The sequence below is a fragment of the Mustelus asterias genome, chromosome 5, assembly GCF_964213995.1.
Source record: "Mustelus asterias chromosome 5, sMusAst1.hap1.1, whole genome shotgun sequence".
In the NCBI taxonomy this organism is placed as follows: domain Eukaryota; kingdom Metazoa; phylum Chordata; class Chondrichthyes; order Carcharhiniformes; family Triakidae; genus Mustelus; species Mustelus asterias.
In genome coordinates, this window is record NC_135805.1 from 31,214,343 (window position 1) to 31,232,407 (window position 18,065).

Sequence of the window (18,065 nt, forward strand, 5' to 3'; positions counted from 1 at the left end):
AATGTGTAGAATTCATTACCACAGAATGTAGTTGAGGCCAAAACATCTGATTTCAAGAAGAACTTAGATATAGCTCTTGGGGCTAAAGGGATCAAGGGATATGGGGGGAAGGGGAGATCAGGATATTGAATCCGATGATCAGCCATGATCAAAATAAATGGTAGAGCAGGTCTGAAGGGCTGAATGGCCTACTCCTGCTTCTAGTTTCTGTGTTTCTATGTTTCTATATAAAATCAGCTCAGAATAAAGCTATTTTAGATCTAGTATTTTACAACGAGGAAGGGTTACTTCATATTCTTATAGGAAAAGATCCATTGGGAAAATGTTATCATAATACAATTGAGTTCCATATTAAGTGGGCACAGAAATGTCTGATGGAGTTTAATCTGGCCAAATGCGATGTGATGCATTTTGGGGGATCAAATTTAGATGTTAATTATACTGTAAATGGCAGAACCCTTAGGAATATTAACATACAGAGGGATCTGGGCGTGCAGGTCCACAGTTCCCTAAAAGTGGCAATACAGGTGGCCAAGGTGATTTAAGAAGGCATATGGCATGCTCGCCTTCATCACCCAGGGCATTGAGTACAAGAGCTGGGAAATCATGTTGCAGCTATATAAAACCTTGGTTAAGCATTTGGAGTATTGCGTGCAGTTCTGGTCACCACACTACCAGAAGAACATGGAAGCTTTGGAGAGAGTGCAAAGAAGTTTCACCAGGATGTTACCTGGTTTGGATGGCATTGACTATGAGGAAAGATTGAATAAATCTTTCACTGGAAAGACGGAGGCTGAAGGGAGACCTGATAGCGGTCTACAAAATTATGAGAGGTATAGAAAGAGTGGATAGTCAGAGGCCTTTTCCCAGGGTGGAAGTGTCAATTTCAAGGGGACACAGTTTAAAGGTGAGAGGGGGAAAGTTTAAGGGAGATGTGTGGGGAAAGTTTTTCACGCAAAGAGTGATGGATGCCAGGAACGTGCTGCCAGAGGATGTGGTGGAAGCAGACACATTAGCAACATTTAAGAGGCATCTGGATGGGTACATTAATAGGGAGGGAATAGAGGGATATGGACCGAGTAAGGGCAGAGATTTTTTTAAAATTTAATTAGGGCATCATGATCAGCGTAGGCTTGGAGGGGCGAAGAGCCTGTTCCTGTCAAGTAGTTTTCTTTGTTCTTTGTTCTCAGTCTGAGTGACATTTTCCAGTTTCAAACAAAAATCTTAGATTTAAACATGGATGTAAGTGGAGAGTTGACTAAGGTTGTTTGGGCTAATAAACTAAATGATATGACAATAAATAAACAGTGGGAGACATTTAAAGAAACAATTCAAAATGTTCAATAAAAATCCATTCTATTGAAAAACAAAGACTTGGAAAGATCCACTTACAGCTTAGAAATAAAGTTAAGATTAAAACATTGTGACAAAGAATAGTAGTGAGCTTGAGAATTGGATGTTTTTCGAATCCAGCAAAAGATGACCAAAAATTTAATAGAAAGAAAAATAGAATATGAAAGTACACAATCCGGAAATATAAAAAAAGATTGTAAGAGCTTTTATAACTGTATGAAAAGGAAGAGAGCAGCTAAAGTAAACAATACTCCCACAGGGGTAGAGATAGATGAAATTATCATGGGGAATGAAGAAATGGCAGAGACATTGACCAAATATTTTGGGCTGAATCTTTCCAAAAAGGTTCTAAGGGGGTGATCTTACCAGCTCTTCACACCAGTTGATGGGCATGGTGAGCTGAGAAGATCGGGCGAGAGGCAAAAAGTTGGGCTTGTGCCCAGTTTCTCGCCTCTCACGATGTTACCGGTCCTGTTCTGCCTGGCGCAAGGCTGATTTAAATATTCAGTAGCCGATTAAAATGTGATTAGTGAGTCCTGAAAGCAATCGTATGGGCTCAGTTGTCCTTCCCTGCTTGCCGGTGGAGGTCCTTGCCAGTGTGACCGGAGGTCATTGAAGCCTGCCAGATGGTCAGGAGCAAGCTGGGTGCTGCCCACCGGACGAGAATTGGGGTGTCATTTTTATCAGCTGCATCAACTCCAAGAGAGCAAAGGAGTTCACCCTGGAATCACCCCTCCCCACAGCACTGCTCCCTGGCCCTGGGAAATACCAAGGGCAGTGCCCAGGCATGACCCTCTTTGTTCTGAGCGCTACACTCACCTGAGCTTCCCTGGGAGTTGTGCTTGCAAGGTCAACCAAGTGCCTTGGGAGATCAATTAGGTTTCATGCATTATGCTGAAGTGCCTGGATTTACTGATAGGGATGGGGGGAATGATTCAGGTGTAGGGGTCTGATAATTATATGTTAATATATTTAAATGATGTTGCTAATGTTAAATATCAGGAAATGATGGGGTGAGGGGACAATGGGTTACGTGTTAGCATCAATGTAAAAAAACAACAAAATTTGCAACTCTTGCAATATTTTCCACTCCTGTCGCTACTCACCACCCCTCTTGCCCCACCCTCCCACCTCCAGCCAATGTCAATGGGAGGGGAGAATCCAGGTCAAAGTCTGAAGATATGGAGCTTACCATTTAGGACTGAGATGAGGAGCAATTTCATTCAGAGAGGATGAAGAAGATGAATCTTTGAAATTCCCCACCTCAAAATATTGTGTATATTCCATCACTGAACATATTTAAAACAGAGATAGGCAGATTTTTGGTAATCCTGGGGATCAAGGGATATGGGATACAAGCAGGAAATTGGAGTCAAGGTAGTAGACTAGCCATGATCATATTGAATGTGGAGTAGCCTCAAAAGGCAGTATGGTCTATTACTGCTCAATTTTAGTTATATTATTTTTGTATTATTACCTAGGGAGAAGAAGTGGAATTTACTCCTGAAGAAGAGGCCATGAAAGCATACCTGCTTGAAGATGAACCATTATCAGCAGATGTCCTTAACAATCTTATTCCAAAGTGGTGGACTGAAGAACCATACAAGTGAGTTTAATTTATTTCAAATACAAGAGCTTACCTGAGTAAATTTCAAATTAATTTAGCAGGAACTCCAGTATAAATTTTTAAGTATAATGCTGGCGATTTAGTTAAATCCTTGGTTTGATGCAGCAACCAAAAGCACATAAAACAATAAAAGGGCAGCATGGACAAGTTGGGCCAAAGGGCCTGTTTCCATGCTGTAAACCTCTATGACTCTATGACTCTAATACTAAAGCTAAAAGTCCAATATTCTTATTTTGAATAATTCTGAATGAATTTTTTAAAATGTGGGCGGAAGTTTTCTGGTTGTTCCACGAGCAGGATCCTCCAGTCCCACCAATGGCAAACCCCCTGCTGCGAGTTCCCCAGCAGTGGACGGTGTGAATAATGGGAAAACCCATTGACAGCAGTGGGACCAGAAGATCCTGCAGCTGGCCAATGGTGGGCTGCCACCGCAAAACACGCCATGGGGAGAAGGGGTGTGGAAAATTCTGCCCATTAGAATTATATGCACTTAGTCGCCTGGTTAGAATACGTGTAAACAACACATAATGAGATTAAAGTTGATTGCAGAGCAATTTGATAAATAAAGAGCATGGAAGTGTGTCTTGAAGATTAAACACAAGATGGAAGAAATAATAAGAGTTGAATAATAAAAAGTACAAAGTTGAACAGCTGTAGAGTTGGATAAATGCAGTCGGGGAGAATTTGGCTAATTCCTGAAAACAGATGTGAGCACAGTGGTATACAATTAGTTCGTGTCCATTGATTCTGTTGCAAACAGCACATTAAATTTGTGCTGTCTGCTTCTGTATATGAGTGCTATATGCTGCCTGCGTTAATCATGTTGTCCCTGCCAGCAACTTTTAAAAGATCAGGCCACCCTTTTTAAAGGGAACCCCTCTCCCCCACTGCAGGCAGGACTCACCTGTGTGCCTCCAGCAGGTTCTAATCGCCAGGTGCATGTCATGGGGGACCTGGGACCTGTCATGGTTAACGCTAGCGTGCCCTCATTATTTATTTGCAGGATGTGGGTGTTGGCAGACCAGCATTATTCCCATTCTTAATCGCCCTTGAACTGTGCTGCCTGCTAGGCCAGTTCAGAGGGCATTTAAAGTCAACCACATTGGAGTCACATTGGAATTACTTGGAGTCACCTGTAGGCCATACCAGATAAGGACGGCAGATTTTCTTCTCTAAAGGACATTCATGAACCAGATGGTTTTTTCCGACAATCAAGCTAGTTTCAAGGTAAACATTAGACCTTTAATTCCAGATTATTTCAATTGAATTCAAATTTCACCATCTGCATTACTTTGCGTCTCTGGTTTCTTCGTCTAGTGATTTGATTTGATTTGATTCATTATTGTCACATGTATTAGTATACAGTAAGAAGTATTGTTTCTTGCACGCCATACAGACAAAGCATACCGTACATAGAGAAGGAAAGGAGAGAGTGCAGAATGTAGTGTTACAGTCATAGCTAGGGTGCAGAGAAAGATCAACTTAATGCAAGGTAAGTCCATTCAAAAGTCTGATGGCAGCAGGGAAGAAGCTGTTCTTGTATTGGTTGGTACGTGTCCTCAGACTTTTGTATCTTTTTCCTGATGAAAGAAGATGGAAGAGAGTATGTCCATGGTGCGTGAGGTCCTTAATTATGCTGGCTGCTTTGCTGAAGCAGCGGGAAGTGTAGATGGAGCCACTGGGTGGGAGGCTGGTTTGGGTGATGGATTGGGCATCGTTCACGACCCTTTGTAGTTTCCTGAGGTCTTGGACAGAGCAGGAGCCATACAAGACTGTGATACAACCAGAAAGAATGCTTCCTATGCTGCATCACGTTTGACTAATTTGGTGGAATTCTTTGAGAACATTACATGTGCTGGCCTACCAATGTCATCCCCGACCACCGCCCCGATCACTGGCCTCGTCGACCATGCGTCCCCCTTAGCCAGCCCTGATCCAGCCCCACCCCCACACAGCCAGCCCTATTCTCCCCTCCCCATGGTCAGCCCCGATTGCTCCCCATTGATACAGAGTGTGCAACGGGTCCCCCTCCACCACCACTGATCAGCCCCCCCCCCCCCCCCCCCCCCCCCCCCCCAGTAGATCCTGCCTCTTTCTCAGGCCTGCCCACTTGGCACTGCCTGGTGCCCAGCGGACAGTGCCAGGCTGGCAGTGCTAGGCTGGAACTGCTCAAGGGGCACCCCCTTGTCCCCACCTCCTGGGGTGTCTCAATGACCTCTCTCCCCACCAGAGAGGTGACCATGCCTGGTCCCATATCCCTGCTGGTGGGAACCTCTTCCGGGGGGGCGGGAACATTAGTGAGCCCAGGCAATACCGTCCCGGACTTGCTAATGACATCAAAATTCAGATTTCCATATTGAAATCAACTTGTGCTGATTTCTGGCGCTAGGCTGATTACGTTCACAAAAATGGGCTGGGAAAGTCACAATCAGCTAGACGCCGATCGTGACTCCCGCTACAGGCCCCCCGCTGACATTTCCCGGCCCACTTCACTACTCAAGCAACGGAGCGGGCCGGGAAATTCAAGCCCATCACGATGATAATTGATAAAGAAGATAGTTTGTCATAAAAAATCTTATATTGTGAAGACAATATAAACCACTATGGATGAACATTGCATTTCACAGATCCAAAGGGTTTGTAATGGATGGTTTCCCTACCACAACAGATGAAGTCCAATACCTAGCAAGCAATAACCTATTCCCAGATGCAGCTATTTACATCAAAGTGGAAGAGTCTAATGTGATAGAATGGACCCTTCCTCAAAGACTATCAAAGTGGAGAGAAAAACACAACCAAAAGATAGAACGCAGGAACAAAATAAAGGAGCTGAAGAAAAAAATAAAGGTATGCATCAAAGATTTCTTGGTAATGAAATCTTGTTGTATAGAAACTGTCCTCTTATAACATGTTACTTATTGTAAATAATAAAACTATACTTGGTTAATTTCATTTATGTGTTTTGTTAATCAGCTATACTAAGTACTTTAGCAAATTGCTCACTCTGTGATCAGTTTAACTTGCCTTATACTAGTTTGACCTGCACCTGAACCAAACAGCAGCTACATTGATCTATACAAATCAGTTTCCTCTGATGCACATTGGACCCCAATGCAATTTCGAGGTACTACTGGGTGGGTTCTGGATGCAGAAAAAATCTTGCATTAGGGGAAAGAGGTCCCGCGTGAACAATGTGGGCAACTGATAGGGCTCCTATCACCCCACCCTGCCCCGCCCATGGACCAATCTTTCCACCAGTGGCTATGTACGATTACAAACCCTGCAGGATTACCCTGAATTATCCAGGAATTAAAGGTTAATCTCCAGGACCCCTCTGAGAGAAACTCTGGAGAAAAATCCATAGGGGTAATAAAAAAGTGTTATTTTTAAATATCTTTGAAAACTTTTGTTTACTATTTATAACAGAAAAAGAAAGACATGAGAAAAAAGTTGTTTGACTAACAATCAAAAATCATCTAGTCACTTTCCAATGGAGGTGGACATAATGGACTGAGGAATGCTGCCTTTGTGGCCATTCCTGTAATGAAGACGGAGGGCTCAATGAGGCTATGTTGGAATTTTAAAGTCACAGTGAACCCTGATCTATTGGTGGATCAATATCCGTTGCCCCTTTTTGAAGACCTGTTTTTAGTGGCCTTGCTGGCAGTCAAAAGTTTACCAAGATGGAACTTTCAGGTGGGGGTAGCCAAAGACTCTCAGCCACCACTTAAACATTATCACTCAAAAGGGGTTAACGACTGCCTTTTGGTATCACGTTGGCCCCAGCCATTTTTCAAAGAGCAATGGACCAGATTTTCCAAGAGTTCAATGTTACTTGAATGACATCCTGGTGACAGGTTCCACAGATGAGGAACATTTGCGGAATTTAGAAGAGATGTTGAAGAGGCTGCAGGAACATGGATTGCAGATTAGAAAAGGCAAGTGTGAGTTTTTTAAGGACTCGGTCAACTATTTAGGTCATGTTATTGACAGGGAAGGATTGCATACAGCACCAAAGAAGCTTGGAGCCAGAATGAAGGTGCTGACACTGGAAAACGTGCCCCAGCTGAGATCTTTCCTTATCACAAGTTTGTGCCTGATTTTGTGACAGTTTTGAAATCCCTGCATCAGTTGATATAGGGATAGACGTGGCAGTGGGTGCTGGAGTGTGAGAAGGCTTAGAAGGAGTCCATGGTCTTAGTCCATTTTAACCCCTAAATTCCTCTGAGCTGGCCTGCGATGCGTCACCGTATGGCAAAGTAGCAGTGACGTCTGACGTATACCGAATTGCGAAGAGAGGCCCATTGCATTTGCATCGAGATCCCTCTGGAAGAGAACTACGTGCAAATAGAAAAGGAAGCACTTGGCATCATTTTCGGCATTTCTAAGTTTCACCACTACTTGTATGGCAGGAAGTTTGTGTTGCTGACAGACCATAGACTGCTGACCAAGATTTTGGGACCTCACTCAGGGATTCCATCTCTGGCCACAGCTTGGTTGCAGAGGTGGGTATTGATATTGTCGGGCCCCTCGTATGAAATCCACTATGAACAGTCGGAATAACATGCAAATACGGATACGTTATCCAGACTACTGTTGCCGTGTCAAAGAGATGTCTTGGACGAGGTTATCCATCTACTTCTCTCAAGGATAAGGTACCAATTACAGCTGCTGAGGTGAAACAAGCTACAAGGAAGGATCCCATACTGAGTCAAGTAGTCGACCTGTCCGCAACGGGCAAACAAGTTGACTGTAGGATCCAGAACTGAGACCATGTTTAAGTTGACAGTGGGAACTGTAGATGCAGGACAGTTGTTTGTTGTGGGGCATATGGGTTGTCATTCCCCAGTATTTGAGAAGGAAAGTATTGGAGCAATTGCAGCAAGGGCACTCAGAGGTGGTGTGGATGAAAGAGGTGCCCCACAGTTATGTGTGGTGGCGAAAAGTCGATGCCTGCATTGAGGAGAAAACAGGTTTGTGCGATTCGTGTGCCAAGATTTGGAAGGCACCTCCTGCGTTGCCATTGCACCCATGGAAATGGCCAAAAGGGCCTTGGGAGTGTGTCCCCATAGATTTTGCGGGGTCAGTAAAAGGCCAGATGCCACTGGTGGCTGTTGACGCACACTTCAAGTGGCCAGAAGTGATATGTATGACTTCAGACACAGAGCGACCTTGGAGAAGCTTGATGACATGTTTGCTAGGTTTGGATATCCAAACCAGGTTGTAAGTGACAATGGACCACGGTTTGTATCGAGGGACTTTGAAGAGCACATGGAGCTGCATGACTTTCATCATGTAAAAAATAGAAACATAGAAGATAGGAGCAGGAGGAGGCCATTTGGCTCTTCGAGCCTGTTCCGTCATTCATCATGATCATGGCTGATCATCCAACTCAATAGCCTAATCCTGCTTTCTCCCCATAACCTTTGATCCCATTTGCCCCAAGCGCTATACTTAGCCGCCTCTTGAATACATTCAATGTTTTCGCATCAACTACTTCCCATGGTAATGAATTCCACAGGCTCGCCACTCTTTGGGTGGAGGAATGTCTCCTCATCTCCATCCTAAATGGTCTACCCTGAATCCTCAGACTGTGACCCTTGGACGCCCCCACCTTCGGGAACATCCTCCCTGCATCTACCCTGTCTGGTCCTGTTAGAATTTTATAAGTCTCTATGAGATCCTCCCTCATTCGTCTGAACTCCAGCAAAACCAATCCTAATCTAGTTAATCTCTCCTTATACATCAGTCCCATCGTCCCCAGAATCAGCCTGGTAAACCTTCACTGCACTCCCTCGAGCAAGAACATCCTCAGAAAAGGAGACCAAAACTAGGTGTGGCCTCCCCAAGGCCATGTATAATTGCAACAACACATCCCTACTCCTGTACTCGCAACCTCCCGCAATGAAGGCCAACATACCATTTGCCTTCTTTACCGCCTGCTGCACCTGCATGCTTACCTTCAGCGACTGGTGCACAAGGATACCCAGGTCCCGCTGCACATTCCTCTCTCCCAATTTACATTCAGGTAGTAATCTGCCTTCTTATTTTTGCTTCCGAAGTGAATAACCTCATATTTATCCAAATTATACTGCATCTGCTATTGATCTGCCCACTCACCCAACCTGTCCAGATCATTCTGAAGGATCTCTGCATCCTCATCATAGTTCACCCTCCCCTCAACTTGGTATCATCTGCAACTTTTGAGATGTTACATTTTGTTCCCTCATCCAAATCATTAATATATATTGTGAATAGCTGGGGTCCCAGCACCGATCGCTGTAGCACCCCACTAGTTACTGCCTGCCAATTTGAAAAGGACCCATTAATTCCTACTCTTTGTTTCCTCTCTGCCAACCAGTTTTCTATCCATCTCAATAGACTTCCCCCAATCCCATGTGCTTTAATCCTGCACGATAATCTCTTATGTGGGACTTTGTCAAACACTTTCAGAAAGTCCAAATATACCACATCAACTGGCTCACCCTTGTCAACTCTACTAGTTACATCTTCAAAGAATTCCAACAGAATTGTCAAGCATGATTTCCCCTTCATAAATCCATGCTGACTCTGTGTGATCCTGCCACTGCTTTCTAAATGCTCCACTATAAAGTCCTTGATAATGTATTCAAGAATTTTCCCCACTACCGATGTTAGGCTTACTGGTCTATAATTCCCTGTTTTCTCTGTACTTTCCTTGTTGAATATTGGAGTGAATTAGCTACCCTCCAATCTGTAGGGACTGTTCAGTGTCTATAGAATCCTGGAAGATGACCACCAATGCATCCACTATTTCTAGAGCTACTTCCTTAAGTACTCTGGGATGTAGATTATCAGGCCCTGGGGACTTATTCGCCTTCAAACCCATCAATTTTCCCAACACCATTTCTCCACTAATATTGATCTCCCTCAGTTCTTCCCTCTCATTAAATCTTGCATTCTCCAACATTTCTGGTATCTGGTAAAGTCTAAGCCCTACTCCCAGAGACGAATGGACTAGCGGAGCATTTTGTGCAGCATGTTAAACAATCCATGGAGGCTTCACGGGGGGAAGGGTCATTGATGCAAATATTGAACCAATTCTTGAGCGTGTACAGGAACCCCCGCCCCATGCAACAATGACATGCTCCCCATCAGCGTTGCTGTTTAGGAGACAGTTGCATACAATGTTTGATCTATTGATGCCTGATGAGGCAAGATGAGTGGTGGAGACGAACGAGGAGGTGCAAATAGGGCATTGAGCTGAACATGCCAAACTGAGGACATTTCAGAGGGAGACTTGGTACTGGCCAGAAATTACACTTCTGGGGAGAATTGGGTTCTGGGGAGAATGAGGTACCAGGAGCGGGTGGCATGGAATTCCGCTCTGAACCCAAGTATATTTCTGTGGATTTCTCCTCCGAATCCCCCAGACGATTGTCATGTCAGAATTTCCAAACTCCACTTCCAAAAGCACTTAAATCTTCTTTCACACTTATGCTTTTCATTAATGGTTTGCATTCCAAAATCCATTCCAGGTTTTCCAAATGATTCTTTTAACCAAATCTTCTCCTCCAGTTTTGACAGAGTATCCACGTTTTACGCCATCTCCGTTTGGATTTAGTAGTCTTGACTGCTGTCCAACCTGTTCACAATTGATTTAACTCTCAACTCCCATACTCTATTAAAATGGCATCAAACGTTTGATTTACTCTTCCTTGAATTCTTCTGAACAATACTTTGGTCTCTGTTTTCTTAACTTCAGTCACCTTAAGACGTTCTTTCTGTCCCATTTCCCTGGTTACCTGGAACCTAACTGTTCTTTTGGGAAACCTGCCTCTACAGCTCCCGTCCTGAACAGTCTTTCTTCTGGCAGAGTTGCAAGATGTCCACTCCCTGGTGTCCTTCTTCAACTGCAATATATTCAGCTAAAACTAAAACTGAAAAGCTTTTCTACCTTTCAAGGCCCCAGTTGCTAAGCAACCACTGCTAGTTTATTTACTCTTCACACCGTAACCCTCTCTAAGCGCAATAGAATCACAGTTGGAACTTAACCAACCCCTGTGCACACAAACACTGTCCAGCATGAATCTGACTATAGGTTTTTTCCCTTCCAGGCACAGAAACATTAAATTAAACGCATTAAATTAAAACAATACCTTATTTCTAATGTTTACCAATACAAAAACAAATCCCTTAAAAACTACCTTTGTTTTCTTCAAATAGTGCATTGTTTACTTCCTATGACAATGCAACACGATCTTAAGACTTGACAGTTCTTTCACATTCTCTGTATGTCACATTTGAAGGAGTGGTATTAGTGTTCAGTTCTTTAAGCACTAAACTCTTAGTTTCTTCTATAAGTTTTTTCTTCAAGCTCTTATTCTCCTGCTTCAATTCTAAACATGAATTGTTCTTATTTTCCAGTTGTTTTTTCATGGAGTTCAGCTTATTCTCCAATAAAAACAAATTACGGCGGATGCTGGAAATCTGGAATAAAAACAAAGTGCTGGATCAATTCAGCACTTCTGGCAGCATCTATGGAGAGAGAAACATAGTTAACATTTCAAGACCATGTGACCCTTTTATGGAACAGCTTATCCTTCATTGTCTTTATTAATTTCTCCCTCTTAACTTATTTTTGCATGTTTTGGAACTTATTTTTTCTCCAAGTTTGCTGTCAGCCAATTCATCCTGTTTTAATGTCTTCTCCAGAGCTTTAATTCTTTTTGCTGATTCGTCTTTATGTTCAATAATCTCTCATTTCTTTTGAGACCTTTAATTATTGCATTTCGTCTGAGGGGAATCCATCATGTTCTTACTGGATGTATGCATTTCACAAATGAAGCCTTCATTACCACTTGTGCAAACTTCAGCTAAACCCTTGGCTTCATGGTTGGCCAGATCTGTCTCTGACAAAGTATTGACTTGTTTCCATTCTGCAATTCTCTTGCTCCTCTCTTGCTGGTGTCATTTATTGTCTTTTAGTGCCTCCTCTCTGACGTTTTCATTACCTTCCTTCTGAGTCTTCTGCTCTCTCAAGGTCTAATCCTTATGGCACACTACTTATTATACCCTGCCAACCAGAAAAAGACCCATTTGTGTCTACCTTTGTTTTCAGTTAGCTAGCCAATTTTCCATCTTTGCCAATATGTTACTCTCTACCCATGAGCTTTTATTTTCCTTGCCCATATATAGGAAGACCTGGACAATATTCAGGCTCAGGCTTATAGTGATAATATTCATACCACACAAGTACCAAGCAATAACCATCTCCAACAAATGAGAATCCAACCTTCTCCCCTTGATAATTAGTACATTACAATTGACGAATCTACCAATATCAGCATCCTGGTGTTACCATTAAGCAGTAACAGACCTCAATCAGCGAAATAAGTACTGTGGCTACAAGAGCAGGTCAGAGGCTGGGAATTCTATGGAGAGTAACTCACCACCTGACTCCCCAGTGCCTGTCCATTGTGAATGATTGTCCGGCCTCCACCTTTACTCCAAGCCCCAATCTTTCTCCACCCAAGTTTCCACTCTATGCCACTTGTTACCCAGCTGCCTTCTCACCTCAAATGCCCATTTCTTGACTTCCATTACTAAGTTTGCCTCTCCCCTTAAGCATCCTCATCTTCTCCTCTCCCTCTAAACATTCACCTCCTGTCTGGAAACGGAGGGAGCTTTAAGTAATCAAGATTTGAATTTGTGGGTGTGAGAAATAAGGCATAGCTTTAAGTCAGTTTAATTTTATATTTCTGTTTAAGAAAGGGTTAAAACTTCAGTTAGGTTCATGTTAAACAAAGGTGCTTGCATGTGTGTGAGATTTGGTTTCATTTCAAACTGTGCCTGCATTGTAATTAAAGGTTTACGACATGGAAACAAAGAGAGTCTAAAGAAAGACTAGGCTATTGCTTAGCAATCAGGAACCCATGCTGACATGCATAAACACTTGTAGTTCAGTTGGAGCCAGGTACCTAAGTAGAAAGCAACTCTCTCAGACACTACCAGCAAAGAAGCAGGACAATGGAGTAAGGGACGGAAAGAAAGTCCAGAAGCTAAATGTTCCAAAAACCAGGGAATGAAAGAGAAGCCCCAAAGAGACTGAGATTAAAGAAACAAAGAGCAAGAACAACAAGTTGAAAAAGGCGAATTCAGGAGAATTCAAGAATTTAAGGAGAAAATCTGCTTTGCTTTAAAGAAAGCTGCAGCTGCAAAAACCAGATTCAAAGTGGGAAATCAGACATCCGAGGTAAACCAAAAGGTTGGTGACACATTAATGCAGTCTGTGAAACAGTAGTGTTCTATTGACATGGCTGGCTGCCTGATTGATTATGTGGAAGCTTGAATGCAAGTGACTGCAAGGCAGAGGAATACTGAGAAGAGAGATTGAAATCCTGGAAGTGAATCCTTGGTCAAGGCATCTGAGAGAGAGCATTGTTTGGGAGAACATTCAAAGGTGTGTTTTCTGAGAGTGGAGTTTGGAAACACTTGTTTGGAAGTCAGAGTTCCACTGAGACCAGGTTGCTCACAGTATGATAAGTGTCTGGAGGGATTTGATGAGAAATCGAGAAAGTTGTTTGGTGACGTATGGTTTCAGAGTGTGGTGTGTATGATCACACTTGGCCTGTTTGTTTAGTGAGGACAGGGATCTAACACAGACACTGGGTTATGGGGATCACATATGTGGTAGGTTGAAGGGCCTCTCTCGTGCAGAAGGATGCTCTGAACCCCTCTGGGTCCGGTAAGGGTATGGTCATCCCCGTGGGAGACAAATCACAGACAGATTAGTCACAGCTGTGGAGTGCAATTACACTTATTGATGAGACTAACAGTGCAATAACATTAAGTGGTGGTATTTAGCAGTGCAATATAACAGGTGTGCGTGATTCTAAACAGTGCCTATTACAGCATGGAAAAGGCCCTTTGGCCAATCGAGTCTGCACCAACAATAACTACCACTAAAGGAACGCAAATGCCATTTTCCTGCACTTGTCCCATATCTTGAGGGGAGGCAATGACATAGTGGTACTGAAGCTGGACTAGTAATCCAGGAACCAAGATAATGCTGTGGGAATCTGGGTTCAAATCCCACCATGGCAGATGGTGAAATCTCAATTCAATCAGATATTTTTTTTATTCATTCGTGGGACATGGATGTCGCTGGCTGGCCAGCATTTATTTCCCATCCCTAGTTGCCCTTGAGAAGGTGGGAATTCCAAGATTTTGATCCAGCAACTGCGAAGGAACACCAATATATTTCCAAGTCCTGGATTAGGTGGAGGTTTGGGTGTTTCTCTAATATGTCAATGCGGACTCAATGTGCCGAAGGGCCTCTTCTGCGCTGTGTGATTCTATAAGTCAGGATGGTGAGTGGCTTAGACGGGAACTTGCAGGTGGTGCTGTTCTCATGTATCTGCTGCCCTTGTCATTCTAGATGGAAATGGTTGTGGGATTGGAAGGTGCTGTCGAAGGATCTTAGGTGAATTGCTGCAGTGCATCTTGTAGGTAGTATACACTGCTGCTACCGAGCATTGGTGGTGGAGGAAGTGGATGTTTGTGGATGTGGTGCCAATCAAGCGGGCTGCTTTGTCCTAGATGGTGTCAAGCTTCTTGAATGTTGTTGGAGCTGCATGCATCCAGGCAAGTGGGGAGTATTCCATCACACTCTGACTTGTGCCTTGTAGGTGGTGGACAGGCGTTGGGGAGTCAGAAGATGAGTTACTCGCCACAGTATTCCTAGCCTCTAACCTACTCTTATAGCCACTGTGTTTATGTGGCAAGTCCAGTTGAGCTTCTGGTCAATGGTAACCCCAAGGATGTTGACAGTGGAGGATTCAGTGATGGTAACACAATTGAATGTCAAGGGACAGTGGTTCGAGTGTCACTTATTGGTGATGGTCATTTCCTGGCATTTGTGTGGCGCGAATGTTACTTGCCACTTGTCAGCTCAGGCCTGGATATTGTCCAGGTCTTGTTGCATTTGAACATGGAATGCTTCAGCATCTGAGGAGTCGCGAATGGTGCTGAACATTGTGCAATCATCGGCGAACATCCCCACTTCTGAACTTATGATGGTGGGAAGATAATTGATGAAGCAGCTGAAAATGGTTGGGCCTAGGACACTACCCTGCAGAGATGTCCTGGAGCTGTGATGACTGCCCCCCCCCCCCCCCCCCCCCCCCCACAGCCACAACCATTTTCCTATGTTCCAGGTATGACTAAAAGAAGCTGAAAGAAGTCTCTCTCTGTTTTTTTATTTTTAAAGTTTTACCAGTTGGCTGAAAGAGAGGCTTGTTGCCACGCTGCAGTAAAGAATCTATGTTTTTGGTGTTTTGGGGAGATGGTGACTACAAGTTGCTCCGAGTTTTCAAGATCATTTGAAATCAGCATTCAGAGAATTGGATTCCAGTAATATGTGAGCTTTAGCCTGTGCTATGTTAATCCTGTAAAAAGGGTTTTTTGTTATCTATGGGTTTTAATTTTAATTGGAGCACATTAGAGATATTCATACATTTATAGTGGTTGTTTTGTTTCTTGTTTGTAATTGATAAAAGTTCTTGCTAATTTTCTTACTATACATGGTGACTATATTCTTAAATATACTTTGCTTGATAAAAGCTCCCTAGTGGGTCACTTGAATTATACCTGAAGTGAAACATCTCATGCTTATCCTAGCCAAATTCAAGATGCAAAATTTGTGGTTCAGACGGGCTTCATAAAACACTTTGGAGTTTCTAACCTGATCCATGTCATAGGCAATAAATGCCAGTCAAGCCAGTGATGCCCACATCCCAGTAATGAATTAACAAATTAAAAAAATATATCTCCTTGAATGTTATGATATTCCAAGAGCTCATATAAATATTTTTTAAAGGTTGTAAGGTTTCCGGCCTCCACTACCTTCCTGGCAGTGCTTTCCAGATCCCCACCACCCCCTGAATGGAAAAGTGTTTTTTTCAAATCCCCTCTGAAATGAGTTATTTTCTTGTAGCAGAAACTTTAAATATTATTTTGGAAAATATTTTTAAAATATGATTGTTTCTGACTAAACGACATTTTCAAATCTCTATGCTAACCAGCCAATCATTATTACCTTGCAATATAGGATGAAAAAATTGCTAAAAGAAGAGAGGAACTTTTGCTAGAGCGAGCTGAAAGAAAGAAAGAAAATGAGGTAAAATTGAGTTGTGATAAGAACAAAATTCTGGAAATCCACCATTGGCTCATTAGCATCTGAAACAGAAAGACAAGTTAGTATTTTGGATGAAGATTCTTTCTGAGAACTTTGGACCAAAATATTTATATTTTTCATTTTCAGATGATCACTGTATTTTCAGCATTGCCTGGTTTTATTTCCAATTTTCAGTATTCACAAAAGTTTTCTCTATTGTGATATTACCTGCACATCAAAGATATTGATTAAGCTGTACGTTTGTTTCAAAAACATTGACAAATTAAATTCAATGCAAAACCATAACTAAAAACAGATCAGATTTTACGCCAATTTTATAATTGGAGAATAATGTTGGGTTGAAGTTGGTGGGGACCAAATGTGATTCTCGTGGGGGAGAACCTCGGCTGGTGAGGTGGTACCAGACCATGGTGAAGTGAGCCCAGACCATAGCGTCCAGGACTCATGAATGACATGCAAAAAGTGTCATTAATATTTAAATCAGCAGTGCCAGTAAGATCGGGGGAGGTGGAAAACTGGGCGTGAACCTGATTTTTCACCTCCTGCCTGATCTTACCATTGAGCATCACGATGGCACAATGGTTGGCACTGCTGCCTCAGCGCCAGGGAACCGGGTTCAATTCCAGCCTTGGTTGACTGTGTGGAGTCTGCACGTTCTCCCCGTGTCTGCGTGGATTTCCTCTGGGTGCTCCGGTTTCTCCCATAGTCTGAAAGATGTGCTGGTTAGGTGCATTGGCCATGCTAAATTCTCCCTCAGTGTATCCAAACAGGCACCAGAGTGTGGTGACTAGGGGATTTTCACAGTAACTTTATTATGGTGTTAATGTAAGCCTATTTGTGACACTAATAAATAAACTTTTAAAAAAGAACCTCGCCTCACCAAGTCGAGCGGGACGGGGTCGTAAGATTGTGCCCACCATCTGTAAGGAATAAAGGGGCAATTCTCCCAGCCCGCTGCACCGGGAGACATCAACGGAGGCTGTTTCGCGGGCTTCCCGCCAGGTGTCACGTCCTCCGTGAGTCTCCGAGACTAAGATTTCCAGCGCAATCAGCTCCACACTGAGTTCCAATTACAATATGGAAATCTGCATTTGCATTTGATTAGCGGTCCCGGGACTGAATTCTGTGGGGCCCTAGTGTCACCTGCCCCCCCCCCCCCCCCACTGCTGGGAGTGAGTCCCTTCAGCGGGATTTACTTCTGCTCCCCAGTAATGGGGAACAGGCGGCCCGACCCCACTGGAGGGAAGACAGGCCATCGAGAGGGCAAATGGTTCTGTCCAAACGGGGGATTGGGAGATCGGGGCTGGCCGGGTGGGGAGGAGACATCGGGGCTGTTCTGTGAGGTCCGGGCGGCCAACGATTGAGGGTGGGTGGGTCGGAAGGCCAGCGATGAGGAGTTGCAGGGCTGGTAAGCGCTCAGGCTGGCCAGTGATCTGGAGGCCGGTATTGTGGGCCACTGCACATGCACTGATCTCTCAGGCACGAATAGATCCCCTAAACAAGTAGTTTACTATAACGATAAATAACATTTTCTGCTGCTTCTTACCATGTGAGAGCAAATCACTTTTTAAAAGTGAAGGGCCATGAAATTTTTATCGTAGAATAGATTCCCTGCAGTGCAGAAGGAGGTCATTTGGCCCATTGAGTCTGCACCGAGAACAATTCCACCCAGGCCCTATTCCCATAACCCCACATATTTACCCAGTTAATCCCCTAACACTAAAATCAATTTAACACGGCCAATCAACCTAACCAGTACCATCTTTGGACTGTGGGAGGAAACCGGAGCACCCGGAGGAAACACACGCAGACACGAGCAGAATGTGCAAACTCCACACAGACAGTGACCTGAGGTCAGAATTGAACTCGGGTGCCTTGGCGCTGTAAGGCAGCAGTGTTAACCACTGT

General features: G+C 43.6%; 1 protein-coding gene across 1 annotated transcript in view; it reads left to right on the forward strand.

Annotated features, from left to right (window-relative positions):
• Positions 1 to 18,065, forward strand: part of ak9 (adenylate kinase 9) — a 370,082-nt gene that overhangs the window by 268,874 nt on the left and 83,143 nt on the right. The window contains exons 28-32 of the mRNA XM_078213534.1: positions 2,835 to 2,959; positions 5,608 to 5,827; positions 6,780 to 7,068; positions 7,535 to 7,732; positions 8,112 to 8,275. Coding sequence (XP_078069660.1) covers positions 2,835 to 2,959; positions 5,608 to 5,827; positions 6,780 to 7,068; positions 7,535 to 7,732; positions 8,112 to 8,275 — 996 coding nt within the window. The remainder of the gene's footprint in view (positions 1 to 2,834; positions 2,960 to 5,607; positions 5,828 to 6,779; positions 7,069 to 7,534; positions 7,733 to 8,111; positions 8,276 to 18,065) is intronic.